The sequence below is a fragment of the Idiotropiscis lumnitzeri genome, chromosome 1 (genome assembly GCF_059441095.1).
Source record: "Idiotropiscis lumnitzeri isolate Australia: NSW breed Sydney's pygmy pipehorse chromosome 1, RoL_Ilum_1.0, whole genome shotgun sequence".
Lineage (NCBI taxonomy): Eukaryota > Metazoa > Chordata > Actinopteri > Syngnathiformes > Syngnathidae > Idiotropiscis > Idiotropiscis lumnitzeri.
The window spans coordinates 34,020,251-34,043,943 of NC_142391.1; the positions used below are offsets into that span (position 1 = coordinate 34,020,251).

Genomic DNA, 23,693 nt, shown 5'->3' on the forward strand with positions numbered 1-23,693 from the left:
ATCCTCTGAGTCATTATGCTTCTTGTGATTTTAATGATTTTCGTAAAACGCAGAAGACATGCGATGGCCAATGACATCACACTACGGCACCTCCAATCGGACAAACAGTCTGATGCGCTTGTTTATTTTTCTTCATTCACCTCAAACCGTTGTCTCCATGAAGTAAAGATAATTATATTTTATACCTATATATGAAATAATTCAAAGTTCAGATAGTTGTAATTCTATAATTTTACTCATCCATCACTATTTTTTGTGTAAATTAATACGTGTATGTTGATAATTTCATTTAGTCAGGGAGTATTTATTTACCAGACAAAATATCTATTCCAATGGTTATATTAAAAAAACAAAATTCAAATACATCCAAATATTGATCAAAGGTTGTGATCTCCCACCATAGAATTAAAGCATTTAATATTATTGCACAATATCTAGTCATTACGAGTTAACTTTTCCAGTTACAGTATGGTAGACATGTAGCATTTTCCTTTCAAAGTATCAAAATTAAATAAATTATATAAAATTATTATTTTAACAAAAGTCACTTAAACATGACTTACACATTACTCTGCCAAGACAGTCATATTGTAAAGGAATTAATTACTTTCACTTGTAAGTACCATGGGGTATAAGTAACTTGCCCAACTGGTATCAAGTCAGTGCGAGGCCACGTGTGTGCACATTTTAAGTGTGCCCATGAATGCACGGGAGTGATTAAATCTTTCTCAGTCACGACTTCTGTCTCCGATTGTTTTTTTTCTTTGCATACAATATGTGGTTGAAGAAGGTTAATTTTTTCTCTGCAAATAATTTTACTTGTGTCCAACTGTCAGGTCATACTAAAATTTTGGCAATAAAATATACAAACAACCGCTTTTAGTGTAGGTTTCCATATATGTTTCTGTGCCCTATCACTGACTAGATAATATATTTTATTTATTATTCCAGTAGTGGATTCACATTGCAGCTCATTATTGAGACTCCAAAATTGAAATCTTGAGTGGGTTATGGCCAGTCTAGACAATGTTTGATGCTATTAAAGTCAGACCAGAAAAACAATGAAATGTTTGTTTCAATTTTGGTATCAATGAATAAACCGAGGGACATGAACCCGGCTCACAGACGTCTGGGCTGCCAAACCTAATCTGGCACCTCCGGCCCCCACTTGGACTGCTGCTGTATGATTGACAGAGGTTGTCATAGTGACAGTGTGGCCGGGGTTGGGGGGCTTCAAGCTGGTCCCAATTGAGCTTGGAGATTGAGGGAGGGGAGGGGCTTGTCGGATGTGTTGGTGTTGATTCAGATCAGTTTCAAGACTTCATCCCTCGCACTCTGTCGCTCCATCCCACACCCCAGTGCCCCCTCCCCCTGCTCCGCGACATGCTTTCCCTCCATCCACTCATCACCTGCCAGCCCAGGGGTGTATTACAGGCAGACTCAGTGGAGAGGAACGGGTTAAGGAGAGATCCCGGGCTGCCTCATGCCCCACCACGCCACACACACACTTCCATCTTGCGTGGGTGTGTGTGTGTGTGTGTTGAGGTTAAATACTCTCTTTGTGGTGTGTGTGGCTGTGTGTCAGGAGGGATTGGGGGTGACGAGGAGGGGGAGCAGATGGACAGCCTCTCTGCTTTCTATTGTATCGTGTCCACGTCAATTCTCTCGCTCTCTATCTCTTTATCTGTCCCTTCTTTCACCACTTTATCTCCCTTCGTGTCTCCTCTTTTTCCGCTGCTCTCCCTTTCCTCCTCTTTCCGCTCTCGCTCGCTGTTGTCTTGTAGCAGATGGCAGCATGGGGCAGCAACAACAGAGCAGAAGCCAGAGTGTGAGCAGGGGATGGAGAGAGAAGAAGGGGGCTTTGGAAAGAGGAGGAGGGGGTCAGGCATATGGAGAGCCTGGTTAAGGGGCCCCTCTCACAGGGAGTGTGCATGTGCGTATGGTAGCACGGTGAATAGAAGAGGGGGAGAGGCAAGGTACAATAGATGCACATTAATATAGAGATTTGACTCTAATAGACAGGGAAAGGGAGAGGCTGGAGGATATTCATGTAGAGTGGCAAAGTGGGAGCAAAAAAAAAAAACATTTTCAGCTGTCAGAGACATGCAGACTGGACTGTGACCACATTTGCATATGAATTTAAAAAGACAACTTTACACAAATCTTTTTAAGCCGTTGGTGTTGTTTTTTTAAAAGACTGAAAGCTGTTTAGATTATCAAGTATTTTCAGGCTGTCACGCCAAAGCAACAGGTGACCCCAAATGTTTGGGAAAGCATGCTTTGATCAAGGATGGGAAACCTCAATTTTTCATCCGCGCTACTCGGAAGCCACGTAGAATTTCGCACTTCACAGATGGAAAAGAAGAATGTTTGAAAAAAATAGGCGCATGTGTCTGAAATACATGCTCTTGATATAATAATTACTAATTAATTTTTTATCTTTTTCATTGTTCACTGCATGTGCTGTATAAAATATCCACTATCCTAATCCAAGGCAAACAGCAAAATAAGCACATGTTGTAATTTTTTCTCTGTGTATGTTTCAAGGGTGGCACTAAACTGCTTAACAATAAACCAACATTAAGCGCAAAAATTAATTAATTAATTATTATTATTATTTTTTTTTTTAATGAACTCGCTCAAAATGTTAATATTTTTGAGGTGCAAAAACAATAGGCCTACGTGAGGGCAGTATAAGATCACATACAGAGGCAAAGCAGGACAAACCATTATGAAACAGCACAAATGTAGCAACAATTTTTTAAATTATTTAAATAATTAATGAGTAGTACACCCCATATCAGTTTATAAAGACTTCAAACTAGGGTACAAATTATAAAGAAAAAAACATGCAAATGATCACATGATCATGTGAACATTGCCTTACTAAGTTTAAATATGATTTCTGTGATGAAAACCTGTTCAGGAATCTGAATAAAAGAAAAACAGCAACATTTGTCCAGGTAAGCAGTTTGTAAATTTTCTGAGGTTAGCAATAAATTAATAGAAGGCTTAAAAATGCAGTAGTGTTTGCAAACGGTTTTGCAAGACTAAAGGTAGGGTTAATAGAAAACAAATCTGGACTTCCGTTAAGAGAGTCCGGCTTAGGAAGCGCATGATATTTCATCGTCGACATTTATAACGATACGCAGGCGCCTCGTGTCAGGGGACAAACCCACACACACGCATAAATGGGATATGATGCTCTTCCCTTCTCTGTCTCCAGCTGACATCACACACATGCTGAACGTCCTCTCACACACAGCTCTTTGTCTGGCCATGCTGTGTGTGTTTTCAAGATGAATGCGTGCGTTCTAACGGATTGGGTCCTGGGTCAAACACTGCATCAGTCTTCCAGACACACATGCCCGCGCACACATCCGTCGCTCTAGCGCACATGCACCGACCAACACTCGCGCACACATCATGTTGAGGCCAGATTGCAGTTCGAGTGAGTGTTTTCCTGGTTATCTGTCCAGTTCTCAGGACGCACCAAATGTGGCTCTTAATCCATTTCACTATCTGGGGAGAGAGATAAGCCAGAGCTTTTTTTTTTCCAGGAGTTCAGCCCAGTCTGTGTGTTGTTGTTATTGTTGTTGATTTGCATTCATGTTTGTGTGCACGTGTGTACCCGTAGTGGATGTGATGATAGACACACACTTATCTTGTCTTGACAGCCCCCTCTGCTAGGTGCCCCCCCCTGGCTGTGCGTGTGGGTGTGTGCGCGTTTGTGTGTCTGTGTTGCGGCTTGGTGGTCTCCCAGCAGTGTTTAGGATTATTATGTGTTAGTCAAGTGCATTCACAAGGAAATGAATGCTGCACACGGTGGCTGTGGCCAGTGTGTGTGCGTGTTGGGGTGTGTGCGCGTGTGTGTGTGTGTGTGCGTGCAAAATGGTTCGCCTTTTGATGTCAGCTCTTTATCCCTGGCTGAGATGGCGGTTGGTGACCTGAGGGACTTGATGAGCTCATAAAATAGCCTTGTGTATGTCAGTTTTGTGCTTTCATGTGAATCGTCCTGCTTGCAGAGAGCAACTCTTGAGTGATTTATGAATGTTTATTCACATGAAATGATCACCTCTAATACGGCCTGACCTAACACTCACATTTTTGGTGTCCGGTGTCATCCTGGAGAAAATGGCCACCCTTTTTATTGTGTCGTCAGTTTGAACTCGTTGAGAAAGCAAGAGCTGGGAATGTTTTAAGGGGCGTTTCTTGATGGTTGAAGGGGGAAGGGATGTATGTATTGTGTGTGCGTACGTGTGTGTGAATGTATGTGGGTGTGTGTGTGTGTGTGTGTGCACACAAGCTGGGGAGGGGTAAGTGATTTAGCACCGCTGAAACACCAGCTGTCCATCTGTGCCTGACCCCCATACACACCCTGTACACGCTTGAAACACACACCGACACGCAAACTGCCACACACACACATTCACGCACACACGCACACCTCATGTCTAACCTCTGATCTGCTTTTGGCCGACTCTCAAAACTGAAGAACCGTCCAGACAAAACACATTCTGTTCATCAGTCTCTCCCACAAAATGCACACACACACACCCAGACACACACCTGCATGCACACAGACACGCGCACAAACACATGCAGCTCCCGCACAGTCTTCATGAAGCTAAGCAAGGTTGCACACTAATTAGCTCTGTTGTGATGCTGCTTCTGCTATGGGTCTACATGAATGACTCTGCAAGGTCACTCCCAGTGAGCACACATACACACACACACGTTTTTACGAACAAACATGCATGCACAAATACGCATGCACACACCCACACACACTTTGGAAGACACAAAGGAATGCTGAAGAAGAGATGAACTGTGACCCTAATGGACATTCAAAATTTGAGGTGATAGCTGGATTCTACATTTGTGAATGTGTGTGCGCGTGTATGTGCATGCGCACTGGATTGTTTGTTTGTGCGAGAGGGTCAGGGTTGAGACAACTGGAGTCTGGCCTTTGCTTTCTTTCCCTCGGGGCTGGATTTTCTTTTTGTGCTTTTTGTGCGTGTGTTTGTGTGTGTGTGGGGGGGGGGGTGCGCGTGTGCGGGTGTGCGTGTTCGTGTATGTGTGCATGAGTGTGCACGTTGACCATTTGGTTGGGACTGTAGCTAATTTCTCAATCAGACACACAAACCGTCTTCTCTATGTATCCTAGAGGTCAAGCCGCATTCATCCGCCATTGTGCCCTGTCCCAGCAGGTCGTTGTTGGTTTTCAGGCAGATGTAGGCAGACCATAATAAGCAGTCTGGCTCAATGTTCATTCTAATGAAGACCTGTCCTTACAATACTTGCAAAAATAAATGGCAAAAACTTCAGTGAAGGTAATCATCCATTAATATTTTGGAGTAAAAATGTTAACAATGAGCATTGTTGCTGAGTCAAAATACAACCATGTGTATGTGTGTGCGCATTTGTGTGTCTTTGTGTACATCGTGGTTCGGTATCGTTCAGTGGTTTGGGAGGGTCCATTAAGGATTAGATTAGTATGGGTTAGGGCTGTTGGAGAGTCAGGTGCAGTATTGACTTTCACTATGTCTCACTTGAAACGTAAGTGTGTTTGTCAGTGAAATCTGATGGCCCCTTCAGCTGCCTGGGATGTGCTTGTCATGAGGTGATTTTTTGTGTGTGTGTGTGGGGGGGGGGCGTGTGTGGGTGTGTGTGTGTATATGTGTTGGAGTGGGGGGAGGATAAAATGTGAAACCATAAGAGGACAGTGGCAATGTGTCATCCAAAGCAATCTTGGTAACATTATATGGTCCATTCGTGGCCAATACATTAGATGATGTTAAATCAAAAGCCCTATTGACTTAAATTTAAGTCGCCAAAAATGGTTCCTCGACCAATAATAGGTTGGATTTATTTCTAAGTGCTTATAAAAGCTCAGCTGATAATAGACAGTGGTAGGCGGTCAAGGCCTTCAAGGCCTTCTCTGCTGGCCCAACATAATTTTGTGGGGATATATATATATATATATATATATATATATATATATATATATATATATATATATATATATATATATATATATATATAGATAGATAGATATTACACACAATGCTTGTGTTGTCAGGCAGATTAATTAGTACCAGTGGCACGTAATATTCTTCCAAGGCCTTCAGAATGAATAGTGCGGCCTTCTGTGCTGTATGAGTGAACGGGCTCTCACAGTTGATAGATAGCCAATCAGATCATGAGTTGGTTACAGTAAGCCTTCTCGCCGGCCTTACGTTGAAGGTGCAAACATCCATCCATCCATCCATCTTCTGTACTGCTTCTCCTCACTAGGGTTGCGGGGGTGCTGGAGCCTATCCCAGCTATCTTCGGGCAGTAGGCGGGGGACACTCTGAACTGGTTGCCAGCCAATTGCAGGGCACACAGAGACGAACAACCATCCACGCTCACACTCATACCTAGGGGCAGTTTAGAGTGTTCAATCGGCCTGCCATGCATGTTTTTGGAATGTGGGAGGAAACCGGAGTACCCGGAGGAAACCCACGCAGGCACGGGGAGAACATGCAAACTCCACACAGGATGGCCGGAGCCACGATCGAACCTACGCCCGATGCTGTCTCTCACTGTGAGGCCATCGTGCTAACCAGTCGTCCACCGTGCCGCAGGTGCGAACATGTCCTGTGATTTTATAATCACTTGTGAGAGGGCAGTGCCATGCAGAAATCGACACCAGTCAATCTAACCCGGTGACCATTTGATTTTTTAAAATCCAGAATGGACGAAAGCGGGAAAAGTGTGGAATTGATTGCAGACGGATCTTTCAAGTGAAGCTCTCTTGTGAGCCGAGGTGGTCCAACACTCAGTAGTGCATAAGCGTATGTCTGTAGATTATTTCTCCAGTCGTGGTGCCATAAATGATGGTGTTATGAGGGGGATTTATTCAAGTCGGACTAAGTAGGACTTAACTGAAGGCTGGAAGACAGCACAGCTGAAAATGTCTGCGGAAACACAAAAGTGGCCAAACATTGGTTCTCTCTGCCACAAAATTTTGTTTTAATTATTAAAAACGTTTTTGAGGCATGCATTTTTGTTTCGACCCATTTTTGTGGTTGACCCAACACAGTTGGTCGACTGTATTTTCCCAACCTTAGATGAATTTTTGCTCTCCAAAACACTGTTTTCCTGGAAACAAGCAGTCAAAATCCCCTTTACAAATTCTTTTATAAATTTTACAATGTGTAATGTGAAAATAATGTCTACTAAATTTGACATACAAAAATGTGTCGTTAGCAACACTCCCTGATTTGATTGATCAACAATATCACCAAGTTTAAAAAAGTTGACAGTTCAAATTTGTGCAAAATCAGGCCGTTCTCGAACACTGTGGGTGTGGCCGCCGAATGCATTAAAACCACGCCCCAAGGAAAATTGGATGCTGCTAGAAACTTTCCGCAACTATGTCTGATCTTGTATTTTGTAAAATAAATTCGGACAGACGAACAGACGGATAGATAGATACAGAGATAGACAGATTTAAATAGAGTTGCATTGCAATCCAAATTGCTTTCTTCCTGTTAACAAGTAGCCTAACTTACAGTTCTTCTCCATTTTATTTCATGATTTCCAATCGCATTACAAATACACATTTTAAGTCCTAGTCAATTGTTCATTCATTATAAAGTCCTCCTACCCACTGCCAAATGGCCATCACTGATACATGCTGATGCATGTCACTGAAGAATTCAGGATTTATTTTTAAATTCCCCAGCCCTCTTATGTGCTCATGTCTCACCCTCACGTAAAATTTTGTGTCACCCCAATCAATAGGCCCTGTGAAATCCTGCTAAACAGAAACACTAGGATATCTGAGAGTATATGAGAGAACAAGGGCTATTGACATTTATATGAGTCAATCCTCCCTCTTAGTTTCCTGCTGCTTTACTACAAGACTTTGTAAAGTAATCCCTCTGTAGTCCACTGTTTATTTATGCTAGTTGCCTCTCAAGGATAAATTTCAAAATGAATAAATGATGGTAATTTTGTCTGTGTGTCCCTCTGTCTGCGTGTACATCCCTCGAGGCTGCTCAGACTAAACAAACAGCTGTTTCTATGAGGCAGGGAAGAGCCACTAGAGTCTTCTGTTTAGTGGTCCGTTGCAGCGCACACGCAGACACACACGCACGCGCACACATTCCCAAATCCCTTGTGCTCCTCATCTTTTACCTGCTTTGCTCTGTTGTTTTTTTGTTTTTTTTTGGCCCCTTGTGTTTTTGGCCCTCTCCATCTCTCTCTCTCTATTTCCATGGGCTCACTGCAGTCCTTGCTTGCTCTCAGACTGAGAGGAATGTCACTCCATGTGACCTCTCACCTACAACCAGGAGGGGAGCTATTCTAAAGGAGGGAACGAGGGGGCAGCTGCAGTCATGTGCCCAGCCCTGGAGGGAAACATATTGCGCACAGGGCCAGGTTGTTAGCAAAGTGCATGCGTTTTAACTCTTGTATAAATGCACAGATTTTGCTTGAGATGTGAGTTAAAATGTTCTAGATCATGCTGTGATCTCACTGCACACGTGTGTCTATGTCTATGTGTATGTGTGTGTGTATATGTGGAGAAGCAAGTGGAGTGCAGCCCCACACAAAGCCGTTTATTGTTTGCGTGAGGGGGCCTGAGGGGAGGCGGGCAGCATGATTGGTTAAGACTATTGTGTCTCACTTTGCCCATTCTCTCTGTCACAGAGGATGTCATTACATTGGCTCTCTAACCTGCCGCCATTTCTACTGACAAGCTGGGGATCATCTAAGGACTTTTCAGAGAGGAATTATCCTTGACATAATCAATTATAGCTCTTTTTAATTCGGCACAGCACATCTTGAGCTCTGCCAGTGTCGCTCAGACCGTGTCCGCTCCATATCAGCACAGCTATTTGGGGTGGGGAAAACTCCAAAGAATTTTATAAAGGTTTTTGGTCACCAAAAAGAAACTTTTCAGACAGAAGGAGAATTCTTTTTTTCTATTAAAATTATTTTAGTTTTCCAACTCTTTTCAGTGCCTGAATGCTGACAAAAAAATAAAAAAACACCACATTAAAAAATATTCCCCCATCTGTGGTCCCTTCTCAAGGTTTCTCACTTTTCCCCTAATGAGGTTTTTTGAGTTTTTCCTTGCCCTCCTGGGGGTTAAGATCGGGGATGTCGATTGTGGCTATGTAAAACCCTTTGAGACTGTCTGTGATTAAGGGCTATACAAATAAAATTGACTTGACTTGACACAATAACATTTTGCCCCATAGTCGATCGAGAAAATATGATGTTGCCAGTCTTATTTTAGATTCTGAATTATAATAAATATTAGAAATAATATATGATATAATAACAGCGCAAAGGCTGTCCCACTCAGAGGCTCACAAAAAGGCAGCATTCTTTTGCTACACTACTCTCACTATCCCAAAATTCTTTCATTGACACGGCTCAATCGTGAAGCAAATGTATGTATTGAGTTGTTAACTCATTGAATATTTGTCTCCAGATATTCTTCATATCTTAGGGCCTTAAAGCAGAAGTCAAGTCAAACATTTTCTTCGCCACATATTCTGTGCCGCTACCAGTTTCCTATCCACTCTTTACACTAATGGTGACATATAGACTCAACTTCTACTTTAAAACATTCCTTTGAAGTCAGGTGTCGATACCGATTGCTTTCTTGTTTGTCAGACTTTATGTCTTACCTTCCGTTTGCCAATAGCGGCCACTACTTTGTTTTGTGCAAATTGGAATATGGTGTAAGTACTTTTTCATTAATTGAAAATAAGGGGAAAAAAATCTGCAATCTCCTTGTGGTCTTATTGTTGTTGATATGCCTTTTATGCAAGTGACTCTTTTCCGGCAAAAATCTTTTTAACTCATTCAATCCATTAGACGTATATTTACATTTTCAAAATTGTAGTCCCTGCCTCCCAAAGACGTATTTATACGTCATAGCCTTTTTTTTATTATTTTTTTTATTGATTTTTTTTTTTTTTTTTGGCGTCATAGCTCCATGTTTTTATCTTTAGAACACAATATTGTGCAGGCGTTACAAAATCAGTCAAAAAAGAGAAAAAACCCCCAGCTGTGATTGAGGTGTTTCCTTTCGTGAAAACGGCTGGGAATAAATGAGTTAATGTTCATGGCTATAGTGCCAACTGTTGCTCTGGAATTAATTTTAAACTAACTTGGTTTGTGCAGTTTATATCCGTTTGTTAGGCAATGCACGGAGTTTATAAAATACGTTTTATGTTTAAACTGATAGTTCAAGTAATTTCCTCCTTTTGTTTCTCCAAATGGTCAAATGGCCTGCTCAGATCGAAGCATCCCTAACAAGACAGTGATGCATTGCATGAGAATAAGTAATCAGTCAGGTCAGCTTTGCCTTCGAGACCCTTGTTTGGCAGAGAGGAAGTGTTTAATCTCAGCACAGCTTCTGCCTTGAATTACCCATCATTCCACACAGGAAGTCATCCGTTAGGATTTAGGGCAGCTCATGGCTGTTAATTGTTTCCGTTTGTACCAAAGTCGTCTGATTGGTTGTACAGAGTTTCACTGCGTTGTGATTGCGAGTGGGAAATTCTTTCAGTTCACTCCCCTCAACATGTGCATTGATTATGTTTCAACATCGACGCCGTGTTTGCGTGTGAGTGACACTGCATGTCTATTATTCCTATGGGATGAACAAGTGCATGAATAATTCTCTATACAGGATGTCAGCATTGACTATGAAAGAAGCAAATCGCTATCTATTGCTGTGCTATTCACAAACCCCACATGCATACGCCTTCGGTGCACACACACACCATTAAAGATAATAGCAGGGATTAGATGTATACTTTGTGTAGCATGCAAATGTGTGTGTGATTAGTGCGCATGTGACAACCTCCAATTGGGCCTTAATGACATGCTGCAGTTCTGCCAATCGAAGGCTTTTCTTCCGATTGACTCTTTTCAGTGTGATGAGAAGACTTGGGTGCTTTCTTTCTATCTTTAGGAGCACTTCAATCTGCAGTATTACTGCTGTTAATGTGGGAGGGAATATTTTATTGCAGACTGCTTTGTATTGAATCTGGTTTCTGCTTAGCAACGAGCTAAGGGAGATATTTACTCAAGATTGAATGCTGAAATAAGGAAAGCAGGAAAGGCTCAGTGTGAGATGCCATATTTACAAAAAATATGCCAGAAGCACCAAAATGCACAACAAGTATTTTGCGCTACAGGTTGAACACAGCAGCGTTGGAAGTTTTGAATTGAGAGCCGTTTTCCCAAACTTTCCCACCCAACTTTCCCAGAAGATGCTTTGGCTGGCGCACATGTCACCAGATCGGAGATAGTGACGCTTTGTCTCGGACAGAGCGCAAACACACATGCACGCGCATCCACACAATTTTATGGCACTGCGCCCTGATCCCAATGATCCACAGTGTCCCACCTTGACACCACCAATCCCTCCCCCCACAAACCTCTTTTCCTTCTCCTCCCTCTTTTCTCTCCCCTACTGTGGGTCTCCTCAGGCGCATGAATGGAAGTCTTTATTCCCGGGAGAACTGGTGGGAAGAACGAGTGAACGGGAAACAGGGACGGGGTGGGGGTGAGGGGCTTCTGCGTGTGTGTGTGTATGCGTGTGCGTGTGTGTGTGTTGGGGGGGGGGGTGATACTGTGAGAGTGACCATAAGATCAACACGGTGCTACAGCTCTTTTTCTCCCTCTATCACATTTCCCTTCTTTTCTTCGCATGCAGGCCTCCTGCCCTCCCCCTCTTCTAGCCACTTTTTAAGTGCTGCAGATACAAAGCTGTGTTAGAATTCATGGTGTTTGTTTGCAGAGGGGCTCTTTGTGCGTGTGTGTGTGTGTGTGTGCGTGTGTGTGCGTGCGTGTGGAGCTGTCAGAAACACAGATCACAGGGAAACAGCACTCTGAATGGAGCTTGAGAGAGGTGGGGGGTTTGGGGGAGGGGTGGGGGCGAGAAGAGGTGGTGGTAGTTCCCACAGGGGAAGAGTGGTCAGGTCCAGAAAGAAGAAACGCGGGTACGAAAAAAAGTGATGTGAAGAGGGCTCAAGGCCACTGTGGCAGTAGGATCCAATGTTGTGTTGTGTGTGTATGGGGAGAAATGGATAATATCATGATAAGGTGTCAGAGGGAACAAATTTGCAAATACTCCGGCAAACTCACTCCTTGTTTTTCTGCTGGTCCTCTTCCTCCCTCCCTCCCATTCTGCTGCTCTCATTCTTTCACTAACCCCCACCCCTCCTCTATTCTACCCCTCTCTCTTTTTCTGTGCCCCCCCACCCCTTCTCTCTCTCTCTCTCTCTCTCGCTCTCTCACTCTCCCTCTCTCCTCCTCTTTGTGTGTCTGTCTGGACAGCTGCCCAGTTCCATACACAGGGAAAAATGAAACACTCTAACCACCGGGCATGCTGCCAAATAAAGGGCTGCGAAAAACTATTTGAAGGGCAGCATGTTTGTGTGTCTGTGTGTGTGTGTGATTTGCCCCTGTGTATACGTGCGTGCATGTGTGTGTGCCTAGTTGTGTGATCTGGGTGTGCCCGTGTACTAGGTTGTTCTTTCCCAGTATGCACTATTGCAGCCAGGGTTGCTCCATGTGAGGCAAAAGTTCCACTTGTGAGTTTATACAAGAGTGGAAAACAAAAGAGGCCACGGGAGAGCAAAGCTTTCGGAAAGGCTGCTACATAGCAAAACGGAGGTGAGGGGAGTGTAGCCCCTTTATTCATTTGAACATCCATAGCTCTGTTTACCTGCTGTTTCCTTTACACATTTGTCCAGAAACTATATGCCGACTCTAGCGACTCATCGCCTCTCACTAGGGTGATTGCAGGTCTTAGTCACTTATTATCCATGACCTCCTCCCCTGCGCTCTGATGGTTACATCACCAGTGGGAGGGAATTTGCACACTTCCATATCTGCCTTTACCATTTGGGTGGTAAACTGCCTTTGTGAGACCAACGCATGTTATTGCAGTGCTGACCCAGAGGAATACGTGTGAGGAAAAAGGTTGTTGACCTAGCTGAGGAGTATGACCCTTAACCCCTCAACACGGGGCTTAAAGTCTCGAGGGGGAGTGCTGTGTAACGCAAGATCACATCAAATAGGCTTGTTTTAGGTGTGGTCTTAGCAGTATAGTAAATACATATTAGGTCAACCTGGCAGAGAATGAGCAATGTGGAAGTGCTTGAAACCTCCCAGTCATGCCTGCAAATTGCTTTGCTGTTGTTTAAATCGCTGCCCCCTGCTGCAGGTCAGAGGTATCGCACTTACATCACAAGGCACATTTTAAAGCAAGAGCATGCAGAGAGGGCAGACCTCTTGCCAAGGCTTCAACACAATAAATGAATGAGCATGATTTAGGAGGGTGGGGGGATTCAAAGGAACAAAAAGTGCAAAGAACCTACTGACACCTTGGATTAACACCACTTTACTTGCTGTAGGACGCTTGTTCCTTTTCCAGGTTACTATTTCTACTCCCTTTTTAACTTAATGTATTGGTAATGTAAACCACTGATGGCTGCTGATTGCTTGAGCAGATTTGTCATTGCTGTGTTATTGTGCTATTTGAGAAATGGCCAAAATACCCACATGTGAACATTATTTTACATAATTAAAAAATATCACATTAATGCATGATTGTGTCCACCTTGCTGCAGTACATACTTATCTTGTTGCTTCATTCCACTTGAAAAAGAAAATCCTAAATGCCAAGAATTAGGAGAAAGCCGGCCACGCTGCAAAAAGCGGGTATATTTTCTCCTTTAGCTGGTGTGCTGCCTATATCGTAGGTGAGGAGGGTGCCGGCAAGTTTTTAAAATGTTTTGCGCATTTTTCTGAAATGTAGTCCAAGCATAAAAAACTAGAGTAAGCCTTACCCGTCATAAGAGATATACATTAGTTGGACATTAATAAACCGGACAGGAATTTTGCACTAAAAATAAGATACCAATAAAAAGCAACATCACATAGCTTAAGTAAATGTCATCTCTTACCAAATAGTGAGAATCGACAAGTAACTGACACTCTTATAATGGTTTGTGATTGCTTTTTAATGTAGCAAGATGATGACAAAGTACTATATTTTTTCCTAATGAAACTCCCTAACTCACTTAGTTCAACGTAGATGTTTTCTTGACACCAAGGTGCCACAAGACGTTGGTTGTAACAGTATTTTGGTCGAAATGATACTCCTTAACCCACTTCAACAGAGTTCCTTGACAACAAGATGTCGCAGCACTTTGTTGAGCCTATCAGCAAATAACGAAGGGTCGGTTCCCCAAAAATGTTTTGAATTGGTAACTTCCCGAATGCCGAACCATGAACATCCAACGGTTCACTGTACTTCAGCAGAGGAGACGCCGCATTCGCTCTGCAGAAGCTTCTGACCAAATCAACACTGTGACATTAGAACTCGGCCTGCAATACACCGACATGACGCCTTTGTGATATTTTCAGTAGAAACATGTGGTCAGACATTTCAATTCATTTCATCATTTTAGAGCCACGGTAGTGGGTTGCTCACATGGCAACAGCCCTTGCAGCCGCCAGACTTATAAGACTTATTCATAGTTATTTGTGTGACGAGGAGAGTGTGTTTTCTCTGGAAATGAATCATGGATTGTTTGCGGAAAAGAGGAAAGGGTAGAGGCGAGGAAGCTACGAACAAAAAGCTGAACTGGTGCCAATAAATCTACTTTAACTCGAAAGGGGGCTGAGGGGGAGGAGCTTTGTTTTCTTCTTGTATTTCTCTCTCCTCTCAGTGGTAAGAACAAGATCTATGCGTGTTGTGTTTATTATTGGTTTGTGGCTACTTTGCGGTTTGTGGAGAGAATACATTTTGTTAGCATGTTTACGTTCGTGTGCGTGCGTGCTTATGTCTTTTTAACCAAGGTCATTTTATTGTCTGCCTACAATTCTTGGTCTACATTAACTTGCAGCAGTAAGTAAAATGAGAATGTTGGTGTGTATCAGATGCTTGTCATTTTATAGTCCATGGACCCCCCTATCGTCTACACTCATCCAAAAGCATCAATTTATTTATTGATTTTTTGCTGTGATTGAAGCTATCATTTTATTACCATTTTTAATGTGAATACTACAATTCCTTTAATGTGTAACTAACATTAAAACCAGAAAGCTTTCTGGGTGAAAAGCAAGCGTGTGAAAGAGAGGATGGAAAATCCATTACAGCCATTAGACAAATATTGCCCATAGCCAATACAACCATTTGGAATGTCCTGAAGAATAAAGAAACCACTGTTTTCCCAAGTTACAGCCATTGAATAACTAGATCAAGGAAAACAGCAGCAGTTGATGACGGAAACATTGGGAAGTATCTGCAAAAGATCCTAAAGCAACTGTTAGTGACATCAGCAACAACCTCTGGAGAGCAGAAGTGAAAGTATCAAAAGCTACTCTTTGCAAAAGACTTGAGCAGCAGTATAGCAGATGCCGACCAGTCATTAGCAACAGGCATAAGAAATCCAGGCTGCAATATCGAGAGAACAGCCTGAAAAGATTGTGGGGCAACATTTTATCAGAATCTGAAAGATTTATCTCTGCTCCTCCACATGCAAGCTCATCTGTGAAGCAGAGTGGCGGTACCAGTAATGTCATGGTTGGGCTTGTTTGGGACTGGCTCGTTGATCTGCATTGATCACAAAACACGTGATGATAGCAGCAACAAGAAACTATTAACTTTTCTTGAATTGCGACTTGAAATGGAATGGATGTTTTTGTGTCAGCGTACTTGCACACGGGCATCCAGTCGCACAACATGTGTGTATGTGTGTGTGTGTGCACCCAAACACTCCAGCATTATTAATCATTCATGCTGCTCAGTGTTTGCGTGAGTGTGTGTTCTCAAGCTTGCATGTTGTGTTAATCAGGTTTCTCATGCTCATGAGAATGTGCCATAATAAAAAGGCTCTGCAGCAAGCATGCAAGGACAAACCCAGTGTCACTGCCTGACAGAGGCAGAGGGAAATGGGGGTAAAAGCAGACATTGGCAAGTTCAAATATAGAAAATAAGCACTTTCTCTTCCAGTAAGTGCTTTGTGATGACTATATTATATATTCAGAGCTGGCTGTGTGTGCATATCTGTCTGCAAGAAGCTAATTATCTGGCAAGATGCTGAACCATCTTGATTAAAATTGGGGCCCTGGCTGTGCACATTTACGTGTTTGTAACTGATAGAGCAAAGGAAAGAGTGAAAGCGTTGACAGTGTGTGCATCTATCATGCGCGTGCGCTTGCGTGCCAATGTGTACATGCTGAGAGGCTCGCCTGTGGTTAGGTTACATCTCCCTGCAGCGAAGCAGAGCGGTGTTTTGTTGCGTCATACTGAGTCTGTTAATAACAGGCTCAACCACAAAGGCCGTCCGCTGCTCCATTTCTCATCTTCCAGCAGACACTGATTATGCGGCCATGACACGTTAAGCAGTGTTTTGTTGTATAACACAGCATGTCTTTCCCAGTTTTAAGTGGCTGAAAGTAAACTAGATGTGGATTTAAAAGCGGGTTGAAACTTCTAAGGTGGTGCACCTTCTCTTTCAAAGATGATGGTTGGTCTCTGATTTGCTGTGATTTAAAAACATTTTTCTTGTTACCATCATGAAAGAAATGTCTGGGCAACCAGTGAATAATACATGCACAAACAAAGTAAACAACTGATAATATTGAGACTGCGGGTTGAAACTAGGGAATAAAAAGTTTATGCTTTGAATTATCATTGCATTTCCAATGAATACTATTAATGTTTGAAATTTTAAACGCAAGGATTGTATTTAGCGTACTGTGCCTCGCTGTATGCTCCTTTTACTCTTTCAATGCCAGTGATTTTCCAAAAAAGAGAACCTCTTGAGTACCAGCCAGTTTAGAGTATTCTGACCGAGATTCACAGCGTGATGTGTTTTGTGACTGCACACACAAAAACTACCTAATGATGAGACTCTAGATCAGGGGTGGGCAAACTTTTTGATTGGCGGCCCACAATGGATTCTAAAATTTGACAGAGGGGCCGGACCAGGAGCAGATGGGTGGAATATTTTGGTAACCTCACCTCACCGGAGAAATTTTAAATGAAAGTGAACCAAAGCATTACAACAAAATATATGTATTTGACACACCTCATTATTTAGAAAATAAATCATTCACAGGGTTTATTCGGGCCGAATTAAAACATTTAACGGGCCACATGTGGCCCCCGGGCCGTGGTTTGCCCAGCCCTGCTCGAGCCTCTCATTTTTAGTAAGCAGCTGTAAAATATGGGTTGTTTTCAAACAAATCAAATATTTTAGCTCTCCCTCCCCAAAATGAAGAAAACAAACTTTTTGTCAAAAGATCATTGTTATATGCAATGGTGACTTTGATGCTTGCAATTTTTTCTTTAGTGACGCTTCAAACATCTGAACTGTCCTTTTCTTCTATAAAACACTAGCTACAACAATCATAATGTGCTTTTAATGGCAAAAAATATTTTCTATGAATCGCCAGTGTAACAATTGACAAACTTTACAAACTATTTGCATGCTATTTGTAGTTTGTCGTAATAGTAGTAGTAGTATTTGGTAGTGGGTGTACATGCATGCGTGCCACGTGTGTGTGTGTGAATGTGTATACATACATCTTTCCTCTCTTTGAAGACACTCTTTTTAGTAGATTTAATGTGACAAACGCCTTCATCAATCACGAGCTGCTTGTAACGCTCACATTCCAGGATCTGCCATGTTTTTAGGAGCTTACATATTGTTGGCACACATGGTGAGCTCTTCACAAAGAGATCCAATGCTACCATCTGCTGGACCTATTTATTGTTTTTCTTTTATTTTCCTGCTGCAAATCAAGCTGCCCAAGACTTTTTTTCTCTATACATTACCTTATAAAAATGTGGTCGACGGCAATTGGCGTTGAGCGTGTTCCTCGTTAGGATCCTCATGAATGACATTTTTCGTCAACGGTGCTCAAAGATTTCAGGGTTACGCGAGCATGGGTGGAGGAAATGTGGCAGGTCCATTTCCAATCCTCTTTTTTAAAAAAAATGACAAGCAATAAATCTGGTAATATTTAGGATGTTGTTGAGACTTTAGAAGACGCTGCAATTTCTTCCCAAGTTTGTGTCCAGCCTGCAAGTAAAGCAACCAAGGGCACATTTGTAAAGATATGTAAAGTCAAATTCTGACGGAATTAAAAACACAAAAAAAAAATGAATGTACATGACAAACAAATGTACATGACGGTGTCGTAATTAGTGGAAATCTTGCGCATGTTTTCCTCTTCATTAAGCCAGCCGGTCTCATCTTCTGTTTCATAGCGTAGAATGTTGTAAAACAGGTCATCGTAACCAGATGCCGAAATTAAGCCTTTATCTCTCTCACTGTTTCTATTTTACTTGTGAGTTTCTTCTATTTCAGGACAGATTTACATATTTTTGACCATTTACCAGTATTGTTTTGGTAAAAGACTTTCACATGCTTATAACGTTAAGCATTGATATGTAGTAGTATAGTTGATTAGTTGACTTGACAATTCTACATCAAATCTGGATTATTGGTTGAGGTGTACGGAACGATTCCTCACACAGAACGGATAAAGTATTTCCATTCACGGTTCGGAGCCGATCTTCTAATTTACTAATCCCTCTCCCTTATTACAAGTATCATTAATGCTGAAAGAGGTCGAGGAGTAGCTAAACTTACAACAGAGAACAAATTTAAATTTATAAAGGACGCACTGCAAATGTTTGTAACCCAGAAAATACTCCATTTGTTATTACAGTCAAACTATTAATATTGATCATTTCTAAAAATAAAATAATTTGTTTGCAATGCATTTGTAATTTTTTTCTGAATCAATCAGTACATTTCAATAATCGATCAGGCTGTTCCATAAAATACCGTCCACCTTAGCTAGGATAGTCTCCACTGACAATTATCTGTTAATTTGTAGTGGAAAGGGGAGCTATTGGATTTCTAGTGAGCTGCAAAATATTTTTTAATATTTTACACTGATAAAACCAACATAACAGGACATCATGACACATATAAATATATTTTCAGGACAAAAATCAATTCAAAGCAGGCTGAATCACTTGCAGAAAGATAATGACTCACGCAAAACACGAAAACACAGTTGTTTATTTAAAAATGTGGTGTTTCATTGTGCACAGGAGATATTTTATAATACCTGCAAATGCAGGAAAGCCGAGCACTTGTTTGATATTCCTCAGTTTATATCAAGCTCAAATGCTACTTGAAATGATCTGTTTTATTTGAGTGAAATGTTGATTTATTTTTTTTAAATTAGCGTCATCTAATATTTCTTTTTAATTAATTTACGCCAACAAAACAGCATTTTGTGGCACTGGCTGACAGCAAAACATTAATTAAAGTCATGTTCAGTGTCATCGACACATTTAAAATGCATTTGTGGTGAATAATTGCCATCAGCTCTGAAGTAAGGGCTCTACAATGAACTCATCATCAAATTATAAATTAGCTTTTCCTTCTGTCAAGTACAGTATGTAGAGCACATTAACGCAACCAACAAAGTGTGGTTTAAAACACAGTACTCTCTAGAGTTCCTTTTTTGGATCAGCACCAAATTGCACTCCTTCATAGCTACTTCCTGCATATGACTGAAATTTGTCATTAGGATTTGTCCATGATTTACAGAGAAATCAAGCGACACCAATGTCTTATCTTGCAAAATTAATGAACAAGAATCCAAGCTTGAACAAGCAGCGATGAAAACAGGACCCCCTCGGTGGAGGTAGTAATGACGAGAATCAAATAACAATAGGTGTTACGACTGTGCGTACTTCAAGTGAAAGGGCAGTCAAGGACACAGCTGAGTTCCACAACTGTGTTTTATACACTGTGTGCTGTCAGACCCCTCCCACTTCCAACCCCCCCCCCAGCTCTCGCAGCATGCAACATCCTTGCCACAGGAATTTAATTGCTCTGTAAACAAGCCTTTTGTTTGGTCTGCTCATGCACACAAGCTGTATTGAAAGCCTCAGTCTGCCAGCCGGGTAGTGAAAAAGAACAATCTCAGAGCACAACAAGTCACTGACACAATATATGCTGACAAAATATGTAGTTACAATATGTTTTTTTATCTTCCTGTGGAGCCTAATATTATGAAGACAGGCAATTGTTATTGTTAAATGGTCACTAATTGTTAGCATATTCTTTCTTTTCCCCTCCCCTCTCCGCTTTTTGAGGTTGTCGTGATGAATGTTGCAACCACTCATTGTTTCTTTTCTGTCTTCCACAGACATATGAGCGCCAGTTCAGAATGCCTGAGCAGAGAGAAGGAGGCCTCTTGCAACTACTGGGAGATCCCTCTCCACCCAAACATCAGCCTCGCAACGCTCTTCTTCCTGCACCCACTCTCTCCCCTGTACAACCATTACAGCACCCCCACATGCAACAATTCCAGCACATTCAGCAGCACCAAGTCAGCCCAGACTGGATCACGTTTAGAGCACCTTCGGTTTCTCCAGCCAATCCTACAGATTCCGAGCCAGCCGCAGAATTAATGGGAGCCAGTAGGAGTGCAAATTCCCTGATGGATTCAAATGCACCTTTCCCACAAACTCTGACTCAAAGCCACTCACCTCAGAGATCTTTGACTCCGGACCTTCAATTGCCAGTTGTTACAGATGCCAGTATTCTCAACCTTACCTCTCTCAGCAGGTATTTGCCTTTATGGTGGTTTTCATTACACATTGAACAAAAACATTCACCCATCCACGAACAATCAGAATCAGAAATCAGAAATCCCTTTATTGTCATTGTACTCAAGTGTGCAACGAGATTAGAGAGCTCCCCTCTCCAGTGCAATACAACAATAATAAAATATATAAATTAGATAAGAGAATAGTTAGTGCAATGGAAAATAATACTGAATAGGGTATATAAAAACACATCACGTTGCTGTTCTGCAAGGTAGGGGTGGTCGTGTGTGTGTGTGTGTGTGTGTGTGTGTGTGAGTTTTGAATGGAGATGGCTCTCCTTAAGCCAAAATGGCCCCCCCAAAAATAAAAGAATGCAAAACTATTAATCCTGTTAAGATACTGCAGCACTTTATAGCTCTGTAAATGCAATGCAAATATACTCCCTGATGTGCCGGGACGTAAGCAGCAGATTGGTGACTCACTTGATTAGGCATGATTCACTTTTTAATTTTCTTTTAGAAATACATAATAGCTTTACGCTAAATGTTTGACTCACACTGTTCAGAAATAATGACAGCACGGTTAATGCAATGTCCTTTTGTATGCATGACTGTGGTTGATGTCTTGATGTCATGGTAATCCCATTTTCTGCCATAATCCGATTCATTGTACAGTTTTTGTAGTACATGAAACAATATTTCCACAGAAAATGTTCTCTTCTGAATTGTTCTGTGTTCTTTATTCAGGGGGAAAGGTTTACAGGAAGTTAATGAGCAGCTCTTTGGTAACATCAAGAGGAAGTATGGCAGGAAGGACTCCCAGAAGATGCTCTCTAATCCTCACAGTGCTGACACGCTGTGGGGAAGACAGTCTGAAAAAGAAACAGGAAGCCCATCTAATTCAGAGGACAGGCAGCGCTACAGACAAGAAGAGACGACTGAGCAGTTTCATGAAGAAAGAGAGCAAAGAAGGAAGGATGAAAGAGAGCGAACAATTACTGCTAGGAGAGGGGATAATGAGGACAGAGGAATGCCCATGCTGACAGAGGAAGGAAAAGGACGAAAGAGGCGGAGAAAGCCTTCTTTAGATGAGTCCTTTTCTGTTGAGGAGCAATCCCTTCAACGACAGGACTCTAACACCTCAGAGAAGTATCAGCACAAGCCTCCAGACCCCAAAGTAGCTCATAGGTTGGAGATTCACAAAAATGATTCAAGGCTCACAAGTCAGAGTGAGATCAGTGGTGGAGAGAAGACAGAGAAAAGTGAAAGACCTGACAAAGGTGACAAAAGAGAAAAGGGAGAAAGGACAGACAGGACAGAAAAAGATGATTCCGTTTGGAGTGGGACTGAACCCGAACCAATTTTTAGTATTAACAGAATGAAAAAGAACCCAATGGGTCGTCTCAAGAACAGTATTGATGCACATAAACACAGAGATCTTGTCACCAGCAAACCAAACTTCTCCACGAGTCCCAGACTCCCTAGTCCAAACCCCAGCCCGAACCCGATGGGAAACATGAGTCCAAGCCTAAGCCCTAAACCTAGGCCAAACTTTAGCCCCAGCCCGAGACCGAGAGCAACTCTGAGTCCGAGTCCAAGCCACAGCACCATCTCGACAGCCAGTTCCAGATCGAGCAAGGCTAAGGACAGGTGGTTATACCTGAAAGCAAAAAGTCACAACAGCATCACCTCACCCCAAAGAGACAGCTGTAGTAGTCCATCAATGGTATTTGACCCACCATCGGCCTTCCCGATAACCCCTTCTAGTCCACTCTATACAAATACTGACAGCCTGACAGTCCACATGCCCATTAAAAGAAAACGAGGACGCCCCAAGAAACAACCCCTTCTCACTGTAGAAACCATCCATGAGGGGACATCCACTTCTCCCCCAAGACCCCTAGCACAAGAAACCTCGACCGGGCTGAATCGTAGGAGGAAAACAAACCCACCAAACACAACAATGAATACATCATTAGTACAAATGATGTCAGCAACTACCAGTTCCAAGTCCAGTGGTCTGAAAATAAAACGTGGCCGAAATAGTTCAAAACCAGTAAATAAGGTAAAGCTTGGCAAGATGCAAAGCATCCTGAATGAGATCCTGTCGAGCTCTAGTAAGAACAGCACTCTGAAATCTCCTTCCGCACCTGTTACCTCTGCTATGAATGCCATGGCATCAACCATTGAGGCTCGGCTGGGAAAACAGATAAACGTCAGCAAGAGAGGAACCATCTACATCGGTAAAAAGAGAGGCCGTAAACCCAGAGCTGAAACGCAATGTTCTAACCCTCCCAAAAGTGTAAAGGACAAGCCCTCTATGACTGTTGCCATGTCCAGTCTATATGACAGCTCCGTTGTGACCGCCACCACCTCCTCTCCCAGCTCCAGTGTGCCACCAATGAGAACCAGCCACTCTGATGCCACTATGCCCAGTCTGCAGCCAATTTCAGCCCTGCCCCACAAACCTTTAGCCAGAGGATTTCTCTCCGGTGGATGGAAACTGTCACCTCCACGTCTTTTAGCGAATTCACCCTCCCAGCTTTCAGAAGCTGCATCAGCAAAGGAGGTCACCTTGTCTCCCATCAGTGAGTCCCACAGTGAAGAGACTATTCCCAGTGACAGCGGGATCGGGACTGACAACAACAGCACTTCGGATCAAACCGAGAAAGGCCCCGCCTCTCGGCGCAGGTGCAGTACTGTTTTGTATGTAGCTAAGTACCTCGCAGTGGTACTGTTGTTAAATGTTGTGCTATATTGTGCCAGGTATTCTTTTGATCTGTGCGGGTTTGAAGCCACGGAGGCTGCTGCTGTAGAAGCGTCTGCCAGAGGAAACCGAGCTCGAAGTGAACGACCGGCTGCTGTGGACAACTTCCTTTCTCAGCAGGAGAAGAAGCAAAAACATAATCGACGTAAGAGGAAGTGTCTTCAGAGCCGGGATCATCTTCACTTTCTGTCGGAACTCGAGGAGGTTGGTCACCCATTTGATGATTTTTGCGTGACTTTTATAACTTCAGTGA

The 23,693-nt window shown here is 42.5% G+C and overlaps 1 protein-coding gene across 1 annotated transcript in view; it reads left to right on the plus strand.

The window, feature by feature from the left end:
* Positions 1 to 23,693, plus strand: part of setbp1 (SET binding protein 1) — a 41,343-nt gene that overhangs the window by 11,447 nt on the left and 6,203 nt on the right. Inside the window, exons 3-5 of the mRNA XM_088296878.1 lie at positions 20,272 to 20,693; positions 21,421 to 23,364; positions 23,440 to 23,644. Coding sequence (XP_088153004.1) covers positions 20,272 to 20,693; positions 21,421 to 23,364; positions 23,440 to 23,644 — 2,571 coding nt within the window. The remainder of the gene's footprint in view (positions 1 to 20,271; positions 20,694 to 21,420; positions 23,365 to 23,439; positions 23,645 to 23,693) is intronic.